This window comes from Schistocerca piceifrons, chromosome X, assembly GCF_021461385.2.
Source record: "Schistocerca piceifrons isolate TAMUIC-IGC-003096 chromosome X, iqSchPice1.1, whole genome shotgun sequence".
Taxonomy (NCBI): domain Eukaryota; kingdom Metazoa; phylum Arthropoda; class Insecta; order Orthoptera; family Acrididae; genus Schistocerca; species Schistocerca piceifrons.
The window spans coordinates 416646077-416670071 of NC_060149.1; the positions used below are offsets into that span (position 1 = coordinate 416646077).

At 40.4% G+C, this 23995-nt stretch overlaps 1 protein-coding gene across 1 annotated transcript in view; it reads left to right on the plus strand.

The window, feature by feature from the left end:
• The window catches only part of LOC124722857 (elongation of very long chain fatty acids protein 7), a 132732-nt gene that overhangs the window by 11431 nt on the left and 97306 nt on the right, over positions 1–23995 (plus strand). The window contains exon 2 of the mRNA XM_047247982.1: positions 7583–7646. Within this exon, the coding sequence (XP_047103938.1) occupies positions 7586–7646 (61 nt within the window). The 5' untranslated portion in view covers positions 7583–7585. The remainder of the gene's footprint in view (positions 1–7582; positions 7647–23995) is intronic.

Here is a 23995-nt window from a genome sequence, read left to right on the forward strand (position 1 = left end):
AACTGCTAAGGTCATCAGTCCCTAAGCTTACACACCACTTAACCTAAATTATCCTAAAGACAAACACACACACCCATGCCCAAGGGAGGACTCGAACCTCCGCCAGAACCTTACGCCCAATTCAACTAATTTACTTAAAAAAGACACACGATAGTGGTACAAAAGTATGAATGAAATCTTTAAAATAAAGAAGTGAAGCGTAACAGGTACATAAACAAAATAAGTGGCTCCATCCTTGCACAGGATAAGCCACAATCATATTAATGTAAATGAGCTACTGACATAACTTTAGACATTTCCCGCGAATCGGCTGCTAGGAAAGATGGTACGCCTGAGATATTAAGGACAGCTCAGATTTGTTGTTAAATTCAGAGATAACCAAAAGATGTAAAATTAAAGTGATGCCAAATGTTAGAGAAGATTACCAAGAAAGAAGGGCAGTTATGGTGCAATAGAGACAGTTTGATTCTCACTTTTTTGGTCCAGTCACGCATTACGAAAATCGTATATGAAATTTCTGTTATTTCGCAATCCTGCAAAATAGGTACATTTCACAAATAAAACAGATGAATCTTCGTTTGTATTTTGGTCAAAGAAACTTATGAAATCTGTACTCAACTCAAAAAGGGAGTTCTGTTTCGACTTTTAGATTCAGTTTTTCACATTGAGCGTATGCGCTCCAAAATTGAAAATAACCATTTTAATACATTTATGGTCGCTGATATTGGATTAGATCAAGCCAACGTATGAAATAGCTAGCTACAAGATAAAATAATAGACTTTCAGTATCGCAATAAAAAATTTTTGATAACTTATAGGTATCACTTGCTGAGGTAGATAAAAATTCAAAACGTTACCATTTTTTATAATGGAATTCTCTGTCTATTTTATGTAAGTATTGAATTTTTCCGTACGCCATAATTAAACAAGCTATCGAACATCATTATGTTCATTTAAGATACCTTATATTTCAGTTAGAAGACAGAAGTCGGAGGAGACACCATGTTCGTAACTTCCGAAATCTCTGAGAGACTGATTATATTTAAAACTGATGAAAACACTATCGCCGGTTTGTTGTAAAAATGACAGAATGATTTCACAGTTCATGACAACCGCTGCATATGACATGTAGCTAAAGACAAGTTTCTATTAATGCTTTTAACTTTCACTTTTTGGACCTTTTAATATTTGTCAGTTTATTGAATTTGACATATTTTCTTAAAAAGATATTCTGCAACATTATTTATTACAATTACTTTTTACTAATAAGTTAACTAGGTACTTTTCTTCATTTATGTACAGCATTACTCTTATTGCGCAACAAAACTAAGTTACTGAAATTACTGGTCGGAAGTATTTGAAACCTATTCGGAAAGAAAACACTTTGACATCTTTTGACACCCTGGAGAAGACTTGGCATTGAGTCACGGACACGACCTAAGGATAGTGATTCATTACTTATTCAGTGAAAAATTTAACTCGAATAAGGGAGAATTCAGTTACTGTCTGAGGTTAATGAACTCTATAGCAGGTGCAGCCGGAGGGTAGGGCATTGTTTTCATGAGATCACCCGATACTAGTCACGGAAGTATGTTACGTGAGGACAGGAGGATTTCTCAGGAAGCAGTAGTACAAATTCTTATTTTCTTTTACAGTCTCTTGATGTTAAGAAGGGCAGACGATGCAATAAGACAGTGCGTAGATCATCGTTGTACAAACACTAACCATACAAAAGGACTGCAGACAGTCACTGTACTATTACGATTTCAAATATATTACATTTCGATATGTGTCGTCAATAGATGCAACACCATTACGAATTAAAAATATTTTGGAGAATATTAATGTACGCTACCAATAACGTCTGTAACACATTAAACATTTGTTAATCCTCGTTTGCATAAGCGTTGTATTGCATAAATATGTTTAATAATTGTTACTTTCTTCTCACCTGTGTTGTAACAGATTTTGATTGCTAGGCTTGGGTAAAAATTACTTATATATTTTGTGAAACTTTTGGAAATATTCAACAAGAACAACTCGTCTGTGTAGTAAATCCTTAGACTCCTATTGCCAAAGAGAAGAGTTCAGATACTGACGTGGTTATTTTGCTGTACTTATGATTTACGTGGTTTTCTTAAACTGGTTCCAAATAAGTTATGGCTGGTCAGTTGACGAAGACTAAGGTCAATAATTACCCCTTCATTTCGTTCAAGAGTTGTTGCTACTATGCCTAGAAGGATCACGCCGACTAGAGAACGATAGACATAGATCTTTTTTACATCTACATCCGCGTTCATACTCTGCAAACTTCTATGAAGTTCATGACAATGATTGCTTCCCATTGTACCACCTGTTAAGGCCTCTTACCATTCCATTCAAGGAGCACGGGAAAAACGATAGTTTAAACGCCTTTTTGCACGCTGTAATTAGTCTAATCTTGTCTTCACAGTTCCTAAGAAAGTGATACGTATGGGGTCGAAGTATACTCCTAGGTTCCTCACTTAAAGCTACTAAGTTTTTAAATATGCTTCCAAGAGATAGTTTGCAACTATCTTAGCATGTCTCCGCTTCAGATTTTTCAACATCTGTGTGACTAGCTCCCACAGATGAAACAGACCCGTAATTATTCATGTTGCCTTCTCTGTATACGTTCATTACCTCCTGTTACCCATATCTGCCGCGTGTCCCACACAATTGAGAAGTATTCTAAGATAGGTCCCACGAATGATTTTTAAGCAAATCTCCTTTGTACACTGATGTCATTTCCTTGATGATGATGATGATGATGATGAAGTCACATACTTCTTTACAGAGCGTAGGGGAACGACGCGGGAAACCCGCGCGGCCTTACTAGGCAAGGTCCTAGTGGAGGTGGTTTGCCATTGCCTTCCTCCGACCGTAAGGGGGATGAATGATGATGATGAAAACGACACAACAACACCCAGTCATCTCGAGGCAGGAAAAATCCCTGACCCCGCCGGGAATCCTTAGTATAAATAATAAAACGAAGTCTGCTACCTGCTTTACTTGCGTCTGAGTCAATGTAATAGTTTCATTCATACCCTTTCAGCGTGTTACACACAAGAAGTTGCATGAATTGACCGATTCCAGTTGTGACTGGTGGATACTATAGTCACAAGAGACAACATTTTTTTCATTTTGTGAAGTCTACAATTCCACATTTCGGAAATTTTAAATTAAGTTGTCAGTCTTTGCACCACTTGGAAAGCTTATCAAGATCTGACCAAACATCAGTGCCCCAAAGATTTTTCCTGGAGCAACCAGATCTTGCTTCGACCTCTGTCGCTGGCTCTCGATCCGGGATAACATGTTGCTTCCTTCCTACAACAATATCCTCAGTCCAGTCACAAATTTCGCTTGATATCCCATTCGATCATACTTTCGATAATACGCGTACATGTGGTACTGAGTCAAATAATTTTCGGAAATCGAGAAATACTGCATCTACCTGACTGGCTAGGATCTGTGCTTTCTTTCCTGCCGGGCATTGTATTTTTTTCGAGGGATTTACGGTAGATAATAGTTAAAAAGAGGAGCGAAAAAGGCCGAAAATTCGGTACATAATCTCATAATCTGCTGGCTATTACATCGGGCCCTGGAACTTCGTTCTGCAATTTCATCTGTTTCTCAACACCACTGCCACTAATGTCTGTTTCACTCATCTTCGCAGAGAATTAAAGTGGGACAATAGCCATGGATGTTCATTTGTAAAGGAACATTTGAAACCAGAGTGCAGCGTTTTCATTTCTGCTTTATTACCCTCGATTTCAGTCTCTCTCTCTCTCGGCTACGAGTATCTGGGCAATAACTTTGGTTTCATACAACATCTACGCATCTCTAGCCCTACGCTTTGCTGTACACCTCTTACGCAGCAGACTCTGTTTTTCATATGTTTCTTTACAGTGATTGTATACCATGAGAGGTCCCTCCCATCATGAACTGTTCTACCAGGTACATACCTTCCAAGTACATGGTTAACTACTCTTTTAAGACTGATCCACGGTTCTTCTTCATGCTCCCTTCGGATTTCTTATCGAGATACGACACTACAGCCTCTTTATCTAGTTTTCTGAAACTATAATTACTTCTACTTGTTTTAACTACCCTTTGTAATTTAGTAATCACTGTTGCTGCGACTGTCTGATGTTCGCTGATACCAGTTTCTTGGCGAACATCCTCAAAGAGGTTAAGTATATTTATTGCTTCCGAACAATGTTTTTTGTAGTTCTCAGAGAAGGCAATTAGTAATGTTTCCCAAGATATCTTATCACTCTCACAACCAAACTATAATTTTTCCAATTGATTGCTGAATGATTAAAGTCTCCTCCAACGATGACAAAGCCGGCCGCCATGACCGATCGGTTCTAGGCGCTTCAGTCCGGACCCGCGCTGCTGCTACGGTCGCAGGTTCGAATCCAGCATCGGGCATGGATGTGTGTGATGTCCTTAGGTTAGTTAGGTTTAAGTAGTTCTAAGTCTAGGGGACTGATGACTTCAGATGTTAAGTCCCATAGTGCTTAGAGCCATTTGAACGATGACAGTATGATTGGGGAACTTACGTACTAGTGAACCTCCATTTTCTCTAACGTTTTCTATTACATCGAGAGGTGAGACCGATGGCTGAAAGAAAGTTCCGATTATAAATTTACGTTCACCCTGGGTACTGAGTCTTGCCCAGATAATCCAGCATGCAATTTCAGTTTCTATCTCGCTATATTTGAGTTTCTTGTTTACTGTGACAAATACACCACCTAGATTTGTAATTAGCCTCTCCTTTCGATATACGCTTAAATTTTTTCCAAAAATCTTCCTCCTCAGGAGCGCGTCGAACTCGGCACTGTGATGCGAATGCTTCGGCTGTTAATCACTGGAATTTTAAAAATCACCCCTGGGTGCTTTTCTTTGGATCTTATGCTGACACTGATGGGTGCCCCACAGCCATCGTTAACTGCACAGGAAGGAGAGTCGTCAAATCTAAGACACCCTTTAGTGAAACCCTCATACAGTCAGCGACCTGCGTAGCAGTCCCTGATGTGTAATGCACATCTGACCCGTTAGGCGGTTCCTACATTTCTCACCCTTATGGTTAAAGTCCAAGAACCCGCAGCCTAGCTCGTCATAGTACATACGAAGTTTTGGCTCAGTCCTCCTACTCGGCTCAGAACCAGGCGGCCACCGCCAGTTCTGGTGACAGTGCTACAAATTGTGAACCTTGTTGAAACCCTGTGTGCAAGGCTTGTCTTCACACCCTCCTCTGCCGGTCTCTGGAATGATCTAAATGCAACCCCCGAGCTCAGATGACAGATATCGTTAGTTCCAACATGCACCTCAGTGCGCAGTTGTTTGCACCACGTTCACTCAGTGGCTGTTGGAATAGTCTCTTCAACATGCTGAATCAGGTCCCCAGCCATACACACTGAGTGCGCCTGGCGTTTCTTCCCATTAGTGGACCATTATACGCTGTACGTTTGAGCAGAGGAGGGGATAGTACTTGAGGTATCTCTGGTATCTTTGCTACACGACTCTCGGATGCTCTCTCGACACATCCACTCGCAGCAACTTCCAATCGTTTGCAATATTCAGGCCTATTTCCACCTGCTTGCGAACATCAACTGACTCATACCATATTCGAGAAAAGCGTTCACAGTGGGGCTGCATTGTGCCCGGGGAATTTTCTACGGAACAATAAACAAATAACTTAAAAATAAACCTGCAGATTCTCTTTTAAATTCTGGACCTGTTAAGCTAAAGGTATTGATATAATTCCGTTTATGAAATCAAGAAATTCGTCCGCAAAACGAGATATGTATTTAGGCAAATGAAAACCCTTTGATAAAAGTTACTAATATCCTGAAACTTTTTTGAGGTAGTAGTCGCTAACAAACTAGAAAATAGCGTTAATTTACGATAAATGGAGACAATATATACTTCAAAGGGAAAACTAATTATAACACAATATGTGACACAGTTACTCAATCACAAACGTGAAGACTGTTGCCAAAAGTTTCTAAAAAGCACAATTTAAGTTCACAAATGACGATATACTATGAGATTTTCGCCACACTCGGAATTTTCTGAAGCACACAGTATATCAAGATACACATAGGTATTGAGACAATCATTGAAAGATTATGAGAAAACAACGCTTAGAGTATTAAAATCTAAAATTTCGAATCAACACTTGTATCTGTCACATGCAATCTCACACAAAAGGAAAATCCAGAAATCGGCTTATATATGCAAATAAAGGCGCAAATTGTTGTATTTTTTTACTTAGCTGAATTTGTGACACCTTCCACACTGTCGTGCCACAGATGAATTCTGCAGAGTCAGTTTGTTGCAGTCAGAATAGCGGAAATTCTAGAGCAGCCAAGCATGTTTTCCACATGCTACGGCTAGCAATGCATTCCGTTTTAAACTCTTTGGTTTCCTGTATCTACTCACTACTACGTCACTAGAACCCTATCATGAGACTTACTTAGCCATCACAATATGTATTTATCAGATTTCAACCTAATTAAAGAAAAATTTAATGCAAATCCTATAACATTTTTTTCTATCGTAATCTGATTCATTAATGACCAGAAATTTGTACTGCTGCAAGGCAAGACGTAAATATTACCCATATTGCGAGACCCTCTTTGTTTTCATTGTGCTTTGAAATCCGTTAAAAATCCTATCCTGAACAACGTCATGAATTCAGTCTTTATAAAAGAAGTGATATTATTCAGCTGTCAAGAAGAGGATGAAAATTCAACAAGTACAATAAGTTCTTGCACGATCTCACGGATCTAATTAAAACCAGGAAGCTCTCCCCGAAACAAAATAACATTGACTTGGTAATTTTAGAAAGCGGTAGTGTTATTAACATACAAACAGGGCCAGTATAGGAAATGTCGTTGGGTTCTGTCTACATGCTACTTCAATGACGGCCGCAACTTTCGTTTAACTTTCTATGGATTTGTGCTATGCCTTCTTTCTGACACAGCGTCAACCGATTTCCGCAGCTGATGCCGATATTTGCGCAGTAACATAAACTTCTAAAATTACGTCATATATATCTAAGTTTACAATAAACAGAAATACTTTAACTACGGATTCGTTAAAAATATTCTTGAGACACAGCGAATCCCATATTGTCCCAAACACATCGATGAAGAGAAGCGCTGTAGATATATCAAAAACGGTCCGAAAAAAGAAAGATTTATGATTTGATGATGATTAAAAATTTGAATATTCATTGGCAATAGGTGTCTAAAGACAAATCCGTGATTTCACAAGAAAAATAAACTTCTTTGCAATATCTATCAAGGATTTGGACTAGGAAAATATTCTTCTCTTCCGATATGCTCCAACTTCATATTGTTTAACTGATTTGCTGATGTATAAAAAAGCAAATGAAAAAATATGTTACATAAAATGCTAAAACTATAAAAGTAAGAGTGAAAATAATATAGTTCATTGTGGAACACTTTCAGTTGTATATTTTTATACTGGACTAAAAAATGTTATTGGAGTAAGACTGTCAAAAATAATATTTATCTTTATTGTGTTTCAGAAAATGGCTAGCCTCATGCACCTGGTCGTCCACAATTACAATGAACTCATACAACATAAGAAACGTAAGTACTGCTATGAATTAAATAAGAGTTATATTTGGCGACAAAAGTTGGTGCACTTTCATCTTCACTGACACTGACGGAGTACTTAGCTTTGGAATTAAGAACAGAAAACATATAATACTAGTACTGCATTATGCTTCTAGAGAATCGCTCTGCGTTCTTCTAGTATAAAACCTCTTTTCGGAGTAATTTAGGGATTTTGAGAAAGTCAATGATTTCCATTGTATTCATTGGGCTTAATTTTCTACTGGCCTTACCGCTACTCTTTGCAACGTACGGAAGGTGCAGGAACAATAACTTACATAATGAAATCAACGTACTGTATCACCGTGTCCGTGCAATCTTCTACTTCATCACGGTTGTTTTGAAAAGTACTCATAAAATTCTGGGTCAACTCGTCTTGCAGCAAAAATAAATTATGCAAATCATAAGCTTAAGGTTTCCAATTTTAGTTATAATTTCATTTCCTGAACTAATATGGTTCTTACTGACAAGTTGGACATTGGCAATTGTCCCTCTCTTTACCACCATCGTTCGTTCCAGTCTTAAAAATTACTTCATTGGGAAGAACTTACTGAGATAATTTATCAGATTCAGATGTCGCCTTAATTTTCACATTGGATCAAAATCCGGGTAACAATAAGTAACATAAATTTAAGTGTATTATGTGTAATATTAAAAATGAAGTGTTTTCGTCCATACTAGAGGATTCTGTGGTTGATACTCTCCCCACCTCCTTGATACTACTGCTTACAGCGAAAGTGTGATGGGTAAGCAGTCATACCATGTCGATGCAATAAACGCAGATCTACGGATGGATGATCACGAAGACGTCGTAGCAGCAATTATGCTTTTGAAGTCAGTTACTGAGTACAGTGAATGTATACCGTACCGTACATTCAGATTATGTCAGGTTTTAGTGACGTTGGAATCTTTCTTCGACCTATGAATGACGTGAAATGCATGGATAGGTAAACGTCGTAATTAATTTTGCAGTTTAAAGCAGTATTTGATCTATTTTGGAATGATATGAAAATAAAAAAGATATAGAACATGGGTCCCGGTTTCGGTAAATAGTCTACTACTCCCCTATGACGAGAAGGCGTAACAACCCTCGATTTGTCAGCCTAATTCCACTGATGAAAATATTTTTTACCACCAACACTAGTGACAGCTTAACCTTACCCTGAAACCCCCCCCCCCTTCCCCCTCGCGTTAGTAGGTTTTATTCAACTCTGTCATGAAGGCTGTTGCATAGCGGATTACCTCGTTGAGAGAGAGAGAGAGAGAGAGAGAGAGAGAGAGAGAGCGAGAGCGGTATTACGGATAAACAAGTGTTAAATGGAGTCACAGAGACCACGAAAACAGAGATGTGAGAGAGAGCAAAGTTCTGTCTACAGGAGTATCAAAGAAATGCACGTAGATTTAGTCATATGCGGAACCAGTAATTACATAAAATTCTCTCTTCAGTCCGCCGTAGACAGATAAAACAGTGGCATATTAAAAAATTTAAAAATAATTTATTGTCCGTCGCAGTCTCGGGTGGGAGTGAATCACAGCATCTGTCTCAATGGCTCAGGATAGCCGGTGACAGCCGAAACCGGTAATTTGATTGTGAAATTGTTCTCCTTGTATCGAATAATAAATTATTTTCAAAATAAGCAACCACTGGCTATCCAGTACGACTAAAATTTCATTTTTTTCCAAAGCATTCAAACAATGTCAGTAACAACTGGCCACTAGTCTCCATTTGGCTGTAGGGTTCGAGAACAAATTTTTACTTGAAAATAACAGCTTTCTTTGAATCTAGTCAAATACTCTTCCGTAATAACCGTAGATTTGTGATGTAACAAAGTTTTGAACTCCAGCTCGAGCCCAGTAATCACGAGATCCATAACGAATATCCGTATGAATGTTCATGCGGATGCCATGTTTATTAAATTTCATGCTGTTCGATTAATCAACAATGAGCACGCTTACAGAACGTATGATGTAGTAATATATTGACAGTTTATTTGAGAACTCAGCATGTAGGTGTAGACAACGAACCACTTTCGGTAACGAAAGTTGGTGTCCTGTTTTTGATAAGTGTTTTAAGAACGCTTATACATATAATGCTCAATTAGTCATTCATTCCACTCTTATGTTAGATACTGAAAGAAATGACATCTGTCCAAGACATGAAATCAAAATTTACTTATAGGTTTTTAAAAATATAAGATACAAGTTATAAAGTAAAACCTTTTAAAAATTTCATTTTTAAAGTTAATATTAATGTACCACAAACCTTGATTATATACACTATTTTTAGTTTCCTAGCAAGAATAAATAGGAGTGCTAGGGGTGTCTTAACGGCACAGTACTTTTTGCTGGATAGTGATCCACCCATGTGCCATGTTTAGTTGCAATTTCCTCCATGTGTTCCAGAGTTGTGCTTACCTTTCACTTCGTTCTATCCCTTATCCTACACTCACCGCAGTATTTTTTATCGATTTGGTAAGTAATGTACGTATCATGCCTAGTCAAATGGTTCAAATGGCTCTGAGCACTATGGGACTCAACATCTGTGGTCATCAGTCCCTTAGAACTTAGAACTACTTAAACCTAACTAACCTAAGGACATCACACACATCCATGCCCGAGGCAGGATTCGAACCTGCGACCGTAGCAGTCGTGCGGTTCCGGACGGCGCGCCTAGAACCGCTAGACCACCGCGGCCGGCCATGCCTAGTTGACATTGATGATTTGTTGCAGAGTTATACTTACAAGTCACCACTTTTCCACTTCCACGAAAAATATGCGATGGCTGTCTTACCCCAACGGCAATTATGTCGTGGTACTAAGTCATATATGTAGCAAGATTGGCTGAATTTGCCCCAGACATTCACAGCTGAGCTGAAACGTAGATAAAAACACACAGATTGCTCTCATAATAATCACCGATCGAGATGTTGCAGTGGTAGGACGCTGGACACGCATTCGGGAGGACGGTGGTTCAAACCCCCGTCCGACTACCAGTATTTAGGGTTTTCCGTTGTTTCCTTGAGGCACTTAATACTAATGTCAGGGTGATTTCTTTCAAAACGACTGTTATGATTTCGTTTGTCAGCCCGAGCCCGTGCTCCGTCTGCAATAACCTCGTCGTCGACGGGACGTCAATACATAATCTTCCTTCCGTCCTTTCCTTCTCAAGATAATCATACCAGTTTCGAAATTTTAAGAAAATCTGGATTTGGTGCAGAGAAAGATAAGTAATTACGATATAACTGATAGAAATGGTTGTATTGTGATTTCTGAGTCTTTTCCGGCGTGATTATTGGAATATACGAGTACTGCCAGGTGTCCAGTCGGGTTTATTGTTCCGTCTTCCTGCATAGTATGTAGACTACTGATTGTAGGTCATTGTCAGATGCTGTAAGCAATTATCTTTGACGTGCTTCATATCTAAACTACAACCAGACTGTATCCCGACATGGACCCGCAAGCACGTCTTTCATTCGTATATATTTCTGTTCCTTGTACAGCATCAACGTAGAAATTGCAGATTTTCATTAGGGTCAATGACATAGTTCAGATGCACAGGAATGACAAAGAAAAGCGATGTATAATGGGTCGACATTGTGACTGAAACAATATTGAGAGGCTCTTACGAGCAGCAGTCTGCACGACGTCAGAGAAGGCCAATGTTGAATGTACTTCATATGTCTAATAACACTATCAAGTTTATAACACTGGTTAATTAGAAAAAGGTGTTTGATTCGCAATGGCTTTATTTGCTCTGAATGAAACTCTTATACAGTTGCTCCATAAGTTCCAACGGCAAACTTTACGAGAATGATATCGTTCATTTCGCGAAGTAATACAATCCAAAATCAACGTATCTCTCTTCATAGAAAACACTTACATCTTAGTCTCTCCTGAACATATATTCCACAAAAAAGATCGCATTATGTATACAATATAAATTACGATACACACACAAATATACGTAAAAGAGTGAAAACACCCTTAATGTCAGAAAGAAGTACTCACTGCCGTATATCGTACGGTTCATCTGATAGGCGTTTCTTTTTATTTATTTAAGTCGTCTATGGTGGTAGCAATATTGTCTGATTTCCGCTTATTTCTGAAACTGTCATCTCTCTGCACATTTTCGTCAGTTTGGCACTGCTTTTAGTCATATTTCTCGTTAGCTTGCAGCATTACAAATTTCCTTCACGTACAACACTATAAAACGACGACTTTCATTCAGCTTGTGGTTCTGGAGAATATGAGCACGAATTTCTTTGTGTTATGTTAACTAATGAAGACAAAATTCATCTCTTTCGTTCCAGACACTTTCCTCGCTGTTATAAAATTGCACTGTTACCAATTTGTGTAAAACAAAAAATAAAGAAGAATCAACAGATAGTGTGTGAGTTGCTCGCTTTATAAAGTGTCTGTTCACATCTCCTTAATAGGATGCTAAATACGAACAAAAATTATCTAAGTTGCAGAAACATTTCCTGAATTCTGAGATTTGATACGTCGAGAAAAATGATTACACGACAGTAAAAACAACAGTTCTACAACAAAAAGCGGAAGCCTGCACGAAAGCAAGAAAACTGCAACTGAATTTATGCGTTCGTTGTTCTGGTCAAACAGTGTATCAGCAAGTTAAGAGAGACACACACAGGCTTTTCTTCCCAGCACAGTTCTCAACAGGTAATTTATGAGTTTCGTTTCTATTGTGACTACTACTTATTAAATTACAGTACAGAATTTGCGACGTGAGAATGAACTCCGCGCTACATTTTCAAGTTCTTTGTTTTTTCGAAACTGATGAATGTTTTTAATGTCTTTGTAACCCCACAGCCCTATAATATTGCGTAATACGTCTAATTCATAATTTTTGATAGAAATTAAATAGCTTTTTCAATTGCTATTTATTTATTTATTTATTTCAATGTTTCCAATCTAACGTAAAAGAAAAAGAGAAAAATGCTGGAGAGAGACTATAAAATTCTTGAATATGCAAGTGGAAAAACTGAATTGTGGACCACTATTTTCCTGACTTGTAAACTACATGCACAAAAAAATCTATGAGCTGTGCATGTCAACACTCTTCTTTCAGGACAACTATTAACATTATTTTTTTACGAAATTTAAAATTCTCTTAAAAAGATGTAACAGTGACAGCTCGACACCATGAGATTCCTTCTCAAAGAAGGAAACATTTTTAAGCGTTATGTGCGGCGTAACTTCGTTCGAGATCCGGGAACCCTAAAGCAGAGAACAACACTTTCCGAAGTGGGAATTCCGGGCGACGTGATGTTTGTGGGGAACACCGTCAACAACCGTTACTCGCACAGCGACGATATCTTCGCACTTTCATTGCGAGCGGCGGTCAGCCGACGTTCAACAGCTTTCATGCCATAGTGACCACTGCGATGCGATCTCCACGCGGGATCAGAAACCAACCAGACACTCCCTCCTTTTTCTGCTTTACGCAAAAGAATTTTAAGAAAAAGCGAAATCTTTAAGAGCATCCGGTTTCCTTCAGAATCTTCTGATCACTGTTGCTTGCTAACTATTGATATTGATATGCTCACAAAAAAGCTTTTGCATACAATTGATCTACATAAAACTAACATTCCGGCAGCTGACGCGAACATTTCCCAAAAAGTTAATGAACAAATTTTCCAGAAACCAGCACTCTGATCAGTTCGAGTCATGTTCACAAGTGCCATTATTTTGTGACCTACAGAGAAATGAAAATAGTCTTAAGAATGTAAACAGTCAGAATAAATTAGTAAAGGCTTTCAAAAAGCTAGTTTTGGCTTTCAGGGTGCCAATCACGGTTTGCAGAACACCAATTAGTAACTGTCCAGTTATTGTCAGAGTTACTGTTCCTCATTTCAGGACAGGTACTTCAGTGAACTGCCGTATAATTTCCAAATATCTTCACTGCCACATTCAAGCTGTAGGAAGAGTAAATGTATAGCAATATGAGAATGAAGTGAAAGAACTTCTGAGTTATACGGATCGAACAAGGACTCCATCGACAAAATTTAGGAAGTTGTTCAGGAATATTTTATCAGTAAATCGGTAGGAGGGTCACGTGACATCCGGTGGCTCGTTATAGAGTAATAACGAAATTACGATTTATTTGGCTTTGTTATCAAAATTTTTGTTGTTTCTGTGAAAATACTTTCATAATAGTGAAAAAGTCTGTAATACCCAGTCAACAAAACGTAGTAACACGAAAGGATCCGATTCTTCTTGGGCGCTTATGTTCAGATGCCAAAGGACTGTGATGTGGTTGCCGTCGCTTCGGGAATAGCTGACACATGTGATTATACTGTCGTCATGCTGCTATCCCATTGGATTCAGTGAACTCGTACACGAGCTGCATATTGGTCAACTTCTTATCAGTTATTTACGTCCTACTGTGAATCACTGTTAACATACTAACACCGTCCGAAAAAAGCGAAACCCGAGACATTACCGAGCAGTGTTGAATGCAAACTTGAGGACCGACAGTGAAGTAGACATTGCTGTTGCTAATAATAAGTACAATGGGTGAATGGAACACGTTTGTTTCCAGGCAATACACACTGCGCATACTGTCGACATTTGTAATGTTGTGCAGATATTTTTAGTGTAATCATGATACAAAGGGTAAGAAACCAAGAAACAAGTAATTACCCTGTAACGAGCCACCGCAGACCCTGAGGCCGTTGTACCAAAAATTCGGAAAATATCCCTGAAAATCCTCTGAAATTTTATCGATGGAGTTCTGATTTACCCCATATAAGGGTGAATATGGCTCAACACCCAATCCTATATAACAAATATTAATTTTTTATTGTTTTCCAAGACGAAAATCCTTCGATGATACTTTTAGTAGCGTGGCAGCTCATTCCTTTTGCTATCCTCGTTCAAATTAATTCGTGCTCCATCATACTGGCACAAACAAATTTTTAAAAGTTAACTGTTACTACTTTTTCAAACAGACAACAGCGATTAAGTACTTAGGAAAATTATACTTCTGTGCAGAATTGAAAAACGGGAAATTTTTTATGACTGACGCGAAACCTTCAAACGAGAACGAGGAAAAGAATAAAGATTGGCTTATATCTGAATTCCATAGCAGAGGTCTTTATTGACATAATTGAATGTATTTGTCTAAATTTCATACTCATAAAAGACGTGTTATTAAAATTAAATTACTGGAAGAATTTAAAAAAGCTAAACATGTTTCGTAGTTGGACTTGTAATTTTTAACTATTAAACACTCTGTCTACCCTTTTTTTGTTGTTATCAAACAAGACAAAGTTGAAAAACGTGGCAAAAGTAGAACTGTTGTGTTTCTATCGAGCTAAGAGTGAAAGTAACACACTCTACGTTTTATAGCGGTTCACCTCCTGCGATCCGAATTTTCTAAAACAAATACGTATTCTGTGTTTGAGAGATAGTACGCGCGCATTATGAGTTTGAAAAAACTGTGAGAGAAAGTTATGTTGACTCTTTAGTACCGCTGAAGGTTATTAAGCAGGAAAACAGAAGATGAAACTGAGTTTGAGGGTAATCAATTAAGATTTTTTCTACACCTTCGCACGAGAACAGAATGTAATTTGGGTGCGAGAGGCTCCAGAGGCATCAGATGCCAATGCATAGATTATTAGATCCGGTCGATTATTTAGTTTTTTATCATTTTGTTTTCCCGACAAGGAAGATAATCATCGTTCTATGAACATATATCTGTCACAATATATCTGTTAACAGTTAAACTCGTGTAAAGGCAGAATTAATACGAAAATTTACAATAAAATTTTAGCCAACATCATGAATTATGAACTTAATTTTAGACTAAACAAATTTCAATATTCTGCACAATGCCCAAGTTCCAATGAACACTGCCTCTACTTCAAATCATGGTCTCTGTAGGTTTAGTTTTCTTGTATTCTCACAATTTCAGAGAGGAGATCGTGAGAAGTGAGCTTATTCTCTTTCTGGTATAAGTGACTGCTTCGTAACAATGCAGCCTTCAGAAAATGTGTGTGTCTGCGACAGAAATTTTGTGATGGGTTCAGCATAATGCTTCCTGCTGTGCGTCTCTCAACACGTGCCGACGATGCTGCTGTGCGCGGCGTAAACTAAAACTTGCACCTTTGCTAAAGACTGGAAGAGAAAAAGAAATGTTATATAATCCTCTTAACTTCCAATTTATAAGTAGCGTGCTGTACACAAAACTTGACGTTATGTACCGGTGTACCTCCCGCGATTTGAATTTTTTAAACTAATACGTATTCTGTGTTTGAGAGATAGTATACGTGCACTGATGAACGAAAATAGTTTGAGGTCTTTCCGTTCGTTTATTTTTGTTAGATAATTCTTGTCCATCACTAAAAATTGCGAGTGAACTCCGCAAAATAATGTTGAACTAAAGTAATTATTATGTTTGTGAGTCATACATTTTGATGTTTTATTACAAACTACAACTGTGTGAGCGTGTTGAATCAGATACTAAGATCTCCAAGAAGCATGCGCATCGTTTCCACTCCTAGCACCACTTACTCCATAAATATGAAATTTGCCAAGCAACAATGATTTCATGAAACTAATTTTCGCTAGTTTGTTTGGTGACCTCATAGTGCGTAAATTTTTGTGCAGCAGACAATTATCTGAATCTTTTAGCACCTTTTCCCAAAGGTCCTTTGTAATAAAATGGACTGAGGAATTTTAACACCATCCTCTCAATTTCATCTTAAAAAATGGAACGTATTTCTACTTTTCACTGATATCGATCCTCCTGATACATGAAATGTGTGTACCATACTGCAATTTTAAAGTAGAATAGCTTAATTTGAGCATACTGGAATACTGCAAGTTTGAATCGGTTGGTAGAGTTACCATCTCAAGGTAAAGGCTGGTGTTAGAATTTTATTGTAGTGTGTCGTCTAACGTAAAATTAGCTATGTCAATACCAGTTGACACTCTTTTGGGGAGAGAGAGAAAGCATCAACTAAGACGTCAGTGTCAGACTTCGTAAAAACACATTCAACATCCTAATATTTTCCCGGGGAAATAAATTTGGGTGAGGAACACGCGATCTGCTGACTCCATATGAAAATTACCACATCTAGATATTGCACCATAAATGAAACATGTTGCAAATAATTCAAGACAGTGCCAGTTGATACGAAATGCATTCAAGTTCTGTGAGCCTGAAAGAAAATTATCAGTAAACAGTAGAACTATATTGATTAAAAAATTCTCTGAGCGCTAAGTTTCAAGTCAAAAGCCATTGTTCCAAATATAGGGTAAATGTGCCAAGGAGTGTGCAGTCCCTAAGAGTGTGCAGCTTGTGTTTCTGACAGTTGACTTAACTGATCGGCTCGCCGCCGACGTGTCTGTGTACAGAGTGTTATCAGAAACACCTTCTAGAAGTTGAGTGAAGAAAACCTGTGCTTCGGAAGTGAAACAGGTAAAAATCACTTTTCAGCTTTCCTGATGCAGTTCTGGTACTCTGTTGCATAAGTAATACACAGAATACACGAGCAATAGCCTTTAATTCTTGACTGCAGTTTGAAATGCTGACTTGCGGTCTACAATACAGCAACCATATATTTTGCAAATGTGAAGTGTGCTGCCATCTATTGACTTCGCTTAGAATCATTGTTTCTTCACGAAAGAGAGCGCTTATAGCGTCCCCAAAGAGTGCCTGCTATCTCTGTAGGGTACAAATGCAAATTTGTACCTCTTGAATGTGTTGTGGACTCTGAAGTGCAGGTACATATTTATGAATGACTTCAAATTAGGCTGTTGCTGCTCTTGGTACAAAGGAGTCTGCTTTAAGGAAGAGACTGAAAGCTATGAGTAGAGAACATAGATTTTGACGTTTCCAGAGGACTGGATCCAGTGCAATAAGTGTGAGAGACGGTGGCACGAAGAGTGCTCTTCATTTGAGGGTGATATTGCGTTTATTTGCGACATTTGCTAAATGCGTACTCTTTGGGCAGGAGCGCAGGTGAACGAAAGCGTGCGCATTTCCCGTTTTTTGTATTTTTGAAAAGTTCAATGAAAGTATTATATCTCTGCTGCTGTAGTTTTCTGAACAAGTAGCTTTTGTGTTAATAAATGTAAATCTAAAATGATTTTGTTTTCCTGCTGATAATAACCCAGATATTTACTGCTATTCCTTAACAGTGCACTCTTAAGTTGGTTCCCTTTGTTACCACAGATCGAAACTAAAACAGATTATATAATTTCCTGTACATATTTCCGTCTATGCAGAAAGCATAGCGGTGAAAGTTCTTTCCTTCCTGTTATACTGTAAAGGCTGTGTTGTCTTTAACAATAAATGTGTTTGAAAATACTGTGAATACTTGTGACATACTGCTGTCGGAACCGTCACGCTCTTGTGTGACGCATCGGATAATGTTTTACAACTGAACCTACTTTTGTCACGTGCTTTGCGCAACAAAATCCTTCGCGTGTTCAGCTGCTTGTAGCCAAGTGTCGTTACAAGAATTACGCGCAAGGAGTTGATCTCCCTTCTGCATCTTGACATTATGTGTAATAGATTTCCTTACAATCAGTGGTTAACACATCAAATGCTAGTGGATTCATGATTTTGTTCGTGTGTTTGACTGGCCCAGTCAGTACAGTCGAGAGACCATATTTTTACAGGATTAAGAAAGTGTTTTGTAAACCGACAAGAATCCTACGTCAAATACACTCACGTTCAGAAGGAAAAGAACTCCTTGAAAGACTAGAGGCAGGAAGTTCATATCTGCCGGCCGTGTACATTAGCATGTTCTGCAGAAACGATTAGCATTTGAAGCATGTCGGTCCTCGGGTTCAGGGTCAAGATCGATATCACGGCTGCAACACCACTTGCTGTTAAAATGTGCCTGCAGCTCTCATTGTCGCTCTAAACGGAAGGTAATGGATCAGTGTGACTTGAGCAGATGTGCAAGATGCCCCGCAAACGTATGCGCGAACTGTACCATGAAATCGGTGAGTTTGAAAGAGGGCGCTTTATTGGCAGAATGGTTCACGGAAGACCGTAGAACACGACGAGATGGGTCAAGTCGTACCACCAAGCTCAACTCCCGAGGAGATCAGCACCTCGTCCGAACGGCCATGCAGGACAAATCTGTATCGTCCTTGACTCTGGCGCAACAGTGGAATTGTGTAACACAGCATACACTATCAGAGGTGACAGTCGGTCTCCGTTTATTACGGCATGAGTTGCGTGGGCGTTATCTACTTCTCCGCCTACCTTCGACTAATGTGCAGAAACATGCTAGACGGCAATGGGGCAATGGTGTATGGAACGTCATCATTGGGGATAGGAATGGCATCAGATAATGTTTTGGGACGAATGCAGGTTCTGTTCGTTTGAAAATGGTGGGTGTATTTTGGTTCGGCGCAGTCAGGGGGAGCGGCGTTACAGTGACTGCATTCGCACAAGACATCGGCGCCAACTCAAGGCCTTTTGATGTGGGGTGCTATTGGGTACAACCTGCGTGTGCAGGATACTGCGACCCGTTTGACCCACGTGAATGACATCCTGCGACCCGTAGCCATACCTTTGCTTCACGACATCCCAGACGCCATTTCTTAGCAAGACAAGGGAGGGGAAATGTTGCTGCACGAACATGTGCCTTCTTCATGTCTCAGGATGCCAGCGTTTTGCCCTCGACCGCCAGATCACCAGACTTGTCGCCAATCGAAAATGTCTGAGAAACGGTGAAACGACGGGTGCAGCTGTGTGACCCAGTGCCAACAACCACAGATGAAAATTGGAACCAGGTGAATGTATCCTGGATGACTATACCACAGGACTCCATTCTCGCTTTATATGCGTCGATGCCATAACGCATGGAATAAGTTATCAGGGCCTATGGTGGACCCTGTACCTACTAGGCAACAGGACACGTACTGAACCGAGGTGACTGAAATGCTCAAAAAATGTTCAAATGTGTGTGAAATCTTATGGGACTTAACTGCTAAAGTCATCAGTCCCTAAGCTTACGCGCTACTTAACCTAAATTATCCTAAGGACAAACACACACACATGCTTGAGGGAGGACTCGAACCTCCGCCGGGACCAGCCGCACAGTCCATGACTGCAGCGCCTTAGACCGCTCGGATAATCCTGCGCGGCGACTGAATTGTAATCATTTCTTCATTATATAACAATGAACATGTCCTGTGAATATGAACTTCCTATCTCTAGTCTTTCAAGGTGTTCTGTATTTCTGTACATGAGCGCAATATTACTTGATAAAGCGTAAGTACAGACATGCAGAATAGGTATTTGAAAATGAAGCACCTGAAGTATTTGCGCGACAAGTAACGTAATAGGACGTAACAAAGTGATCCGCCATCCGCTTATTTCAAATAATATGTAGACCAATGCTGTTTAACAAGATAAATAAGGCTGCACAATTAAATTTAATAATACAAAGCTCCCTTACACTGTTGTCCGACTCCTTAGCTGAGTGGTAAGCACGGCTGACTGTCATGCGGGGGACTCGGGTTGGATTCCCGGTGCTGCCAGGGTTTTTTCCTCGGTGGGAGGAATCCGGCTAAAAGTGGCTCTGAGCACTATGGGACTTAAAATCTGTGGTCATCAGTCCCCTAGAACTTAGAACTACTTAAACCTAACTAACCAAGGACAACACACACATCCGTGCCCGAGGTGGGATTCGAACCTGCGACAGTAGCGGTCACGCGGTTGCAGACTGAAGTGCCTAGAACCGCACGGCCACACCGGCCGGCTTGGGAGGAATCCGTGCGGGATGAACTCTACCTCATGAGCCCAACTGAGGAGCTACTTGACCTATTAGTAGTGGTTCCAAGGTCAAGAAACCCGACAACGACCGAGCGACGGTGTGTTGAAATCATGCCCCTCTATGCCGTATCTGATGACTCTATTGGCAGAGGATGACACGGCGATCGGTAGTGCCCGACTGACCCGTCTAGGGCCAGAAGGCGCAGTTTCACCCCCGCCCCTTTTCCCATACACTCTTGTCTTTGTAAAATGCTACGGATTTGTGTTTTCGTATCTAAAGCGAAAAGGTAAATCAGAATATACATTTTGCGACCAAAACAGTCACGTCAGATTTATAGTATGTTCTCTTAGTCCGCCACATTACAGTGGTTGAGTTGTTATATGTTCTTCAATCCGTCCTTACACAGCTATTAACCCCTTCTAAAGATCCACTTCATGTTGGCACCACATCTCGTTACTCCAGCACACTGCCCATACTTGTCGATGCGTCTTGCTATGGGATGCCAGCGCCGATAACTCACACAAACTGATCAGCGCAGATCAAAAACGTACGTAAGATTCGCATAACAGTACTGTAACCAGATATTATGGGAGGGAGTGAGGGGCATCCTAATACCGTCACATCTAGAGAGGTTTCATAAAGTCATTCTCACACTACTCATAGAGCTGGATCTCAGTCTTGGATCGTACAAAGGCGAAGAAGAAGGTCGGCAGTGACGTTTCTAAAGGAACCAGTAGTACATCTGCTCACGTGATGTAGGAAAAACCACGACTAACCTAAATCAGTATGATCGGACGATGGACTGAGCACTGGTTTTCCCAAATGCAAAAAAACTCTCAGGAGCGATGGGGCCTTGTAGACTCTCTGGTCTTATAGCTTTCTAGCAAAGAGCTAAATGAGTACGAAAGAAACACACTAACTCATGACAGGTCCCTGTGGTGGACAATGGCAGTTGTAAACATTTTATTACATCCCGAGAGTAGTCTCACGGACTTTAACTGTACACCACTAAAGAAAGGTCAAAAGCCACGAAGTAAGTCATACCTTTCTTTAGTGGTGTACAGTTAAAGTCCGTGAGACTACTCTCGGGATATATATATATATATATATACAGGGTGTTACAAAAAGGTACGGCCAAACTTTCAGGAAACATTCTTCACACACAAATAAAGAAAAGATGTTATGTGGACATGTGTCCGGAAACGTTTACTTTCCATGTTAGAGCTCATTTTATTACTTCTCTTCAAATCACATTAATCATGCAATGGAAACACATAGCAACAGAACGTACCAGCGTGACATCAAACACTTTGTTACAAGAAATGTTCAAAACGTTCACCGTTAGCGAGGATACATGCATCCACCCTCCGTCGCATGGAATCCCTGATGCGCTGATGCAGCCCTGGAGAATGGCGTATTGTATCACAGCCGTCCACAATACGAGCACGAAGAGTCTCTACATTTGGTACCGGGGTTGCGTAGACAAGAGCTTTCAAATGCCCCCATAAACGAAAGTCGAGAGGGTTAAGGTCAGGAGAGCGTGGAGGCCATGGAATTGGTCCGCCTCTACCAATCCATCGGTCACCGAATCTGTTGTTGAGAAGCGTACGAACACTTCGACTGAAATGTGCAGGAGCTCCATCGTGCATGAACCACATATTGTGTCGTACTTGTAAAGGCACATGTTCTAGCAGCACAGGTAGGGTATCCCGTATGAAATCATGATAACGTGCTCCATTGAGCGTAGATGGAAGAACATGGGGCCCAATTAAGAAATCACCAACAATGCCTGCCCAAACGTTCACAGAAAATCTGTGTTGATGACGTGATTGCACAATTGCGTGCGGATTCTCGTCAGCCCACACATGTTGATTGTGAAAATTTACAATTTGATCACGTTGGATTGAAGCCTCATCCGTAAAGAGAACATTTGCACTGAAATGAGGATTGACACATTGTTGGATGAACCATTCGCAGAAGTGTACCCGTGGAGGCCAATCAGCTGCTGATAGTGCCTGCACGCGCTGTACATGGTACGGAAACAACTGGTTTTCCCGTAGCACTCTCCATACAGTGATGTGGTCAACGTTACCTTGTACAGCAGCAACTTCTCTGACGCTGACATTATGGTTATCTTTAACTGCACGAAGAATTGCCTTGTCCATTGCAGGTGTCCTCGTCGTTCTAGGTCTTCCCCAGTCGTGAGTCATAGGCTGGAATGTTCCGTGCTCCCTAAGACGCCAGCGTTCTCACTTTCCACGCCCGGGTTCGATTCCCGGCGGGGTCAGGGACTTTATCTGCCTCGTGATGACTGGGTGTTGTGTGATATCCTTAGGTTAGTTAGGTTTAAGTAGTTCTAAGTTCTAGGGGACTGATGACCATAGCTGTTAAGTCCCATAGTGCTCAGAGCCATTTTAGCCCTAAGACGCCGATCAATTGCTTCGAACGTGTTCCTGTCTGGACACCTTCGTTCTGGAAATCTGTCTCGATACAAACGTACCGCGCCATGGCTATTGCCCCGTGCTAATCCATACATCAAATGGATATCTGCCGACTCCGCATTTGTAAACATTGCACTGACTGCAAAACCACGTTCGTGATGAACACTAACCTGTTGATGCTACGTACTGCTGTGCTTGATGGAAATGGAAATGTCGCTTGGCTAGGGCCTCCCGTCGGGTAGACCGTTCGCCTGGTGCAGGTCTTTCGATTTGACGCCACTTCGGCGACCTGCGTGTCGATGGGGATGAAATAATGATGATTAGGACAACACAACACCCAGTCCCTGAGCGGAGAAAATTTCCGACCCAGCCGGGAATCGAACCCGGGCCCTTACGATTGACAGTCTGTCACGCTGACCACTTTTTTTTTTTTTAGGTCAGGGGGCAGAGTGGGCAGGGGTCGTACTTGGAGGCCTGGTCACGGTGTCCCCGTCTCCTGACAGGATAAGGGAGAGGCAGCAGGAAGGAAACATTGATATTGTAATTTTTTCTTTTTAGTAACAATAATATTTTCTTTATTCATTTAATTTTAATGTCCCAAAAGAAAAATCATATATAAAAAAGAAGGGAAATAAATATAGGGCCGAAGTGACATCCTCGTCACTTCACTGGGAGTAAATCCTATCCCTCGATCCAACGTAAACCTGGGACTCCCCACCGCTTCGGGGGGCTATGAAACATGCTGCCTAGAAAGTTCGCAAAATGCGTTTTATATTTAGAGTGGCGTCTGATGATTTCGTGTTGTTCTAGTAGATAATGCCAATAGTCCATGCCCGATATCAAGGTCCGCGACAGCACGTAGTGTGATGCGTGGCCTCCAATCCATCGGATTGCCGATGTTTTGTGTGAGGGGAAAAAGACAGGGTCAGGGAAAAATAAAGCGTCCGTCGTGATCGTGGATTCGTCGGTGCGTCGGAGGAGGGCCATGATGCGTTGCGTCAGCCGCCAAACATCCTTTGCCTCACCGCACTGCAGAGAATGTTCGTCGGTGTCCTGCATGCCACATATAAGGCAGAGCGGGGAATCTACCATGCGAATGTCGTACAATCGTTGGCGGTTG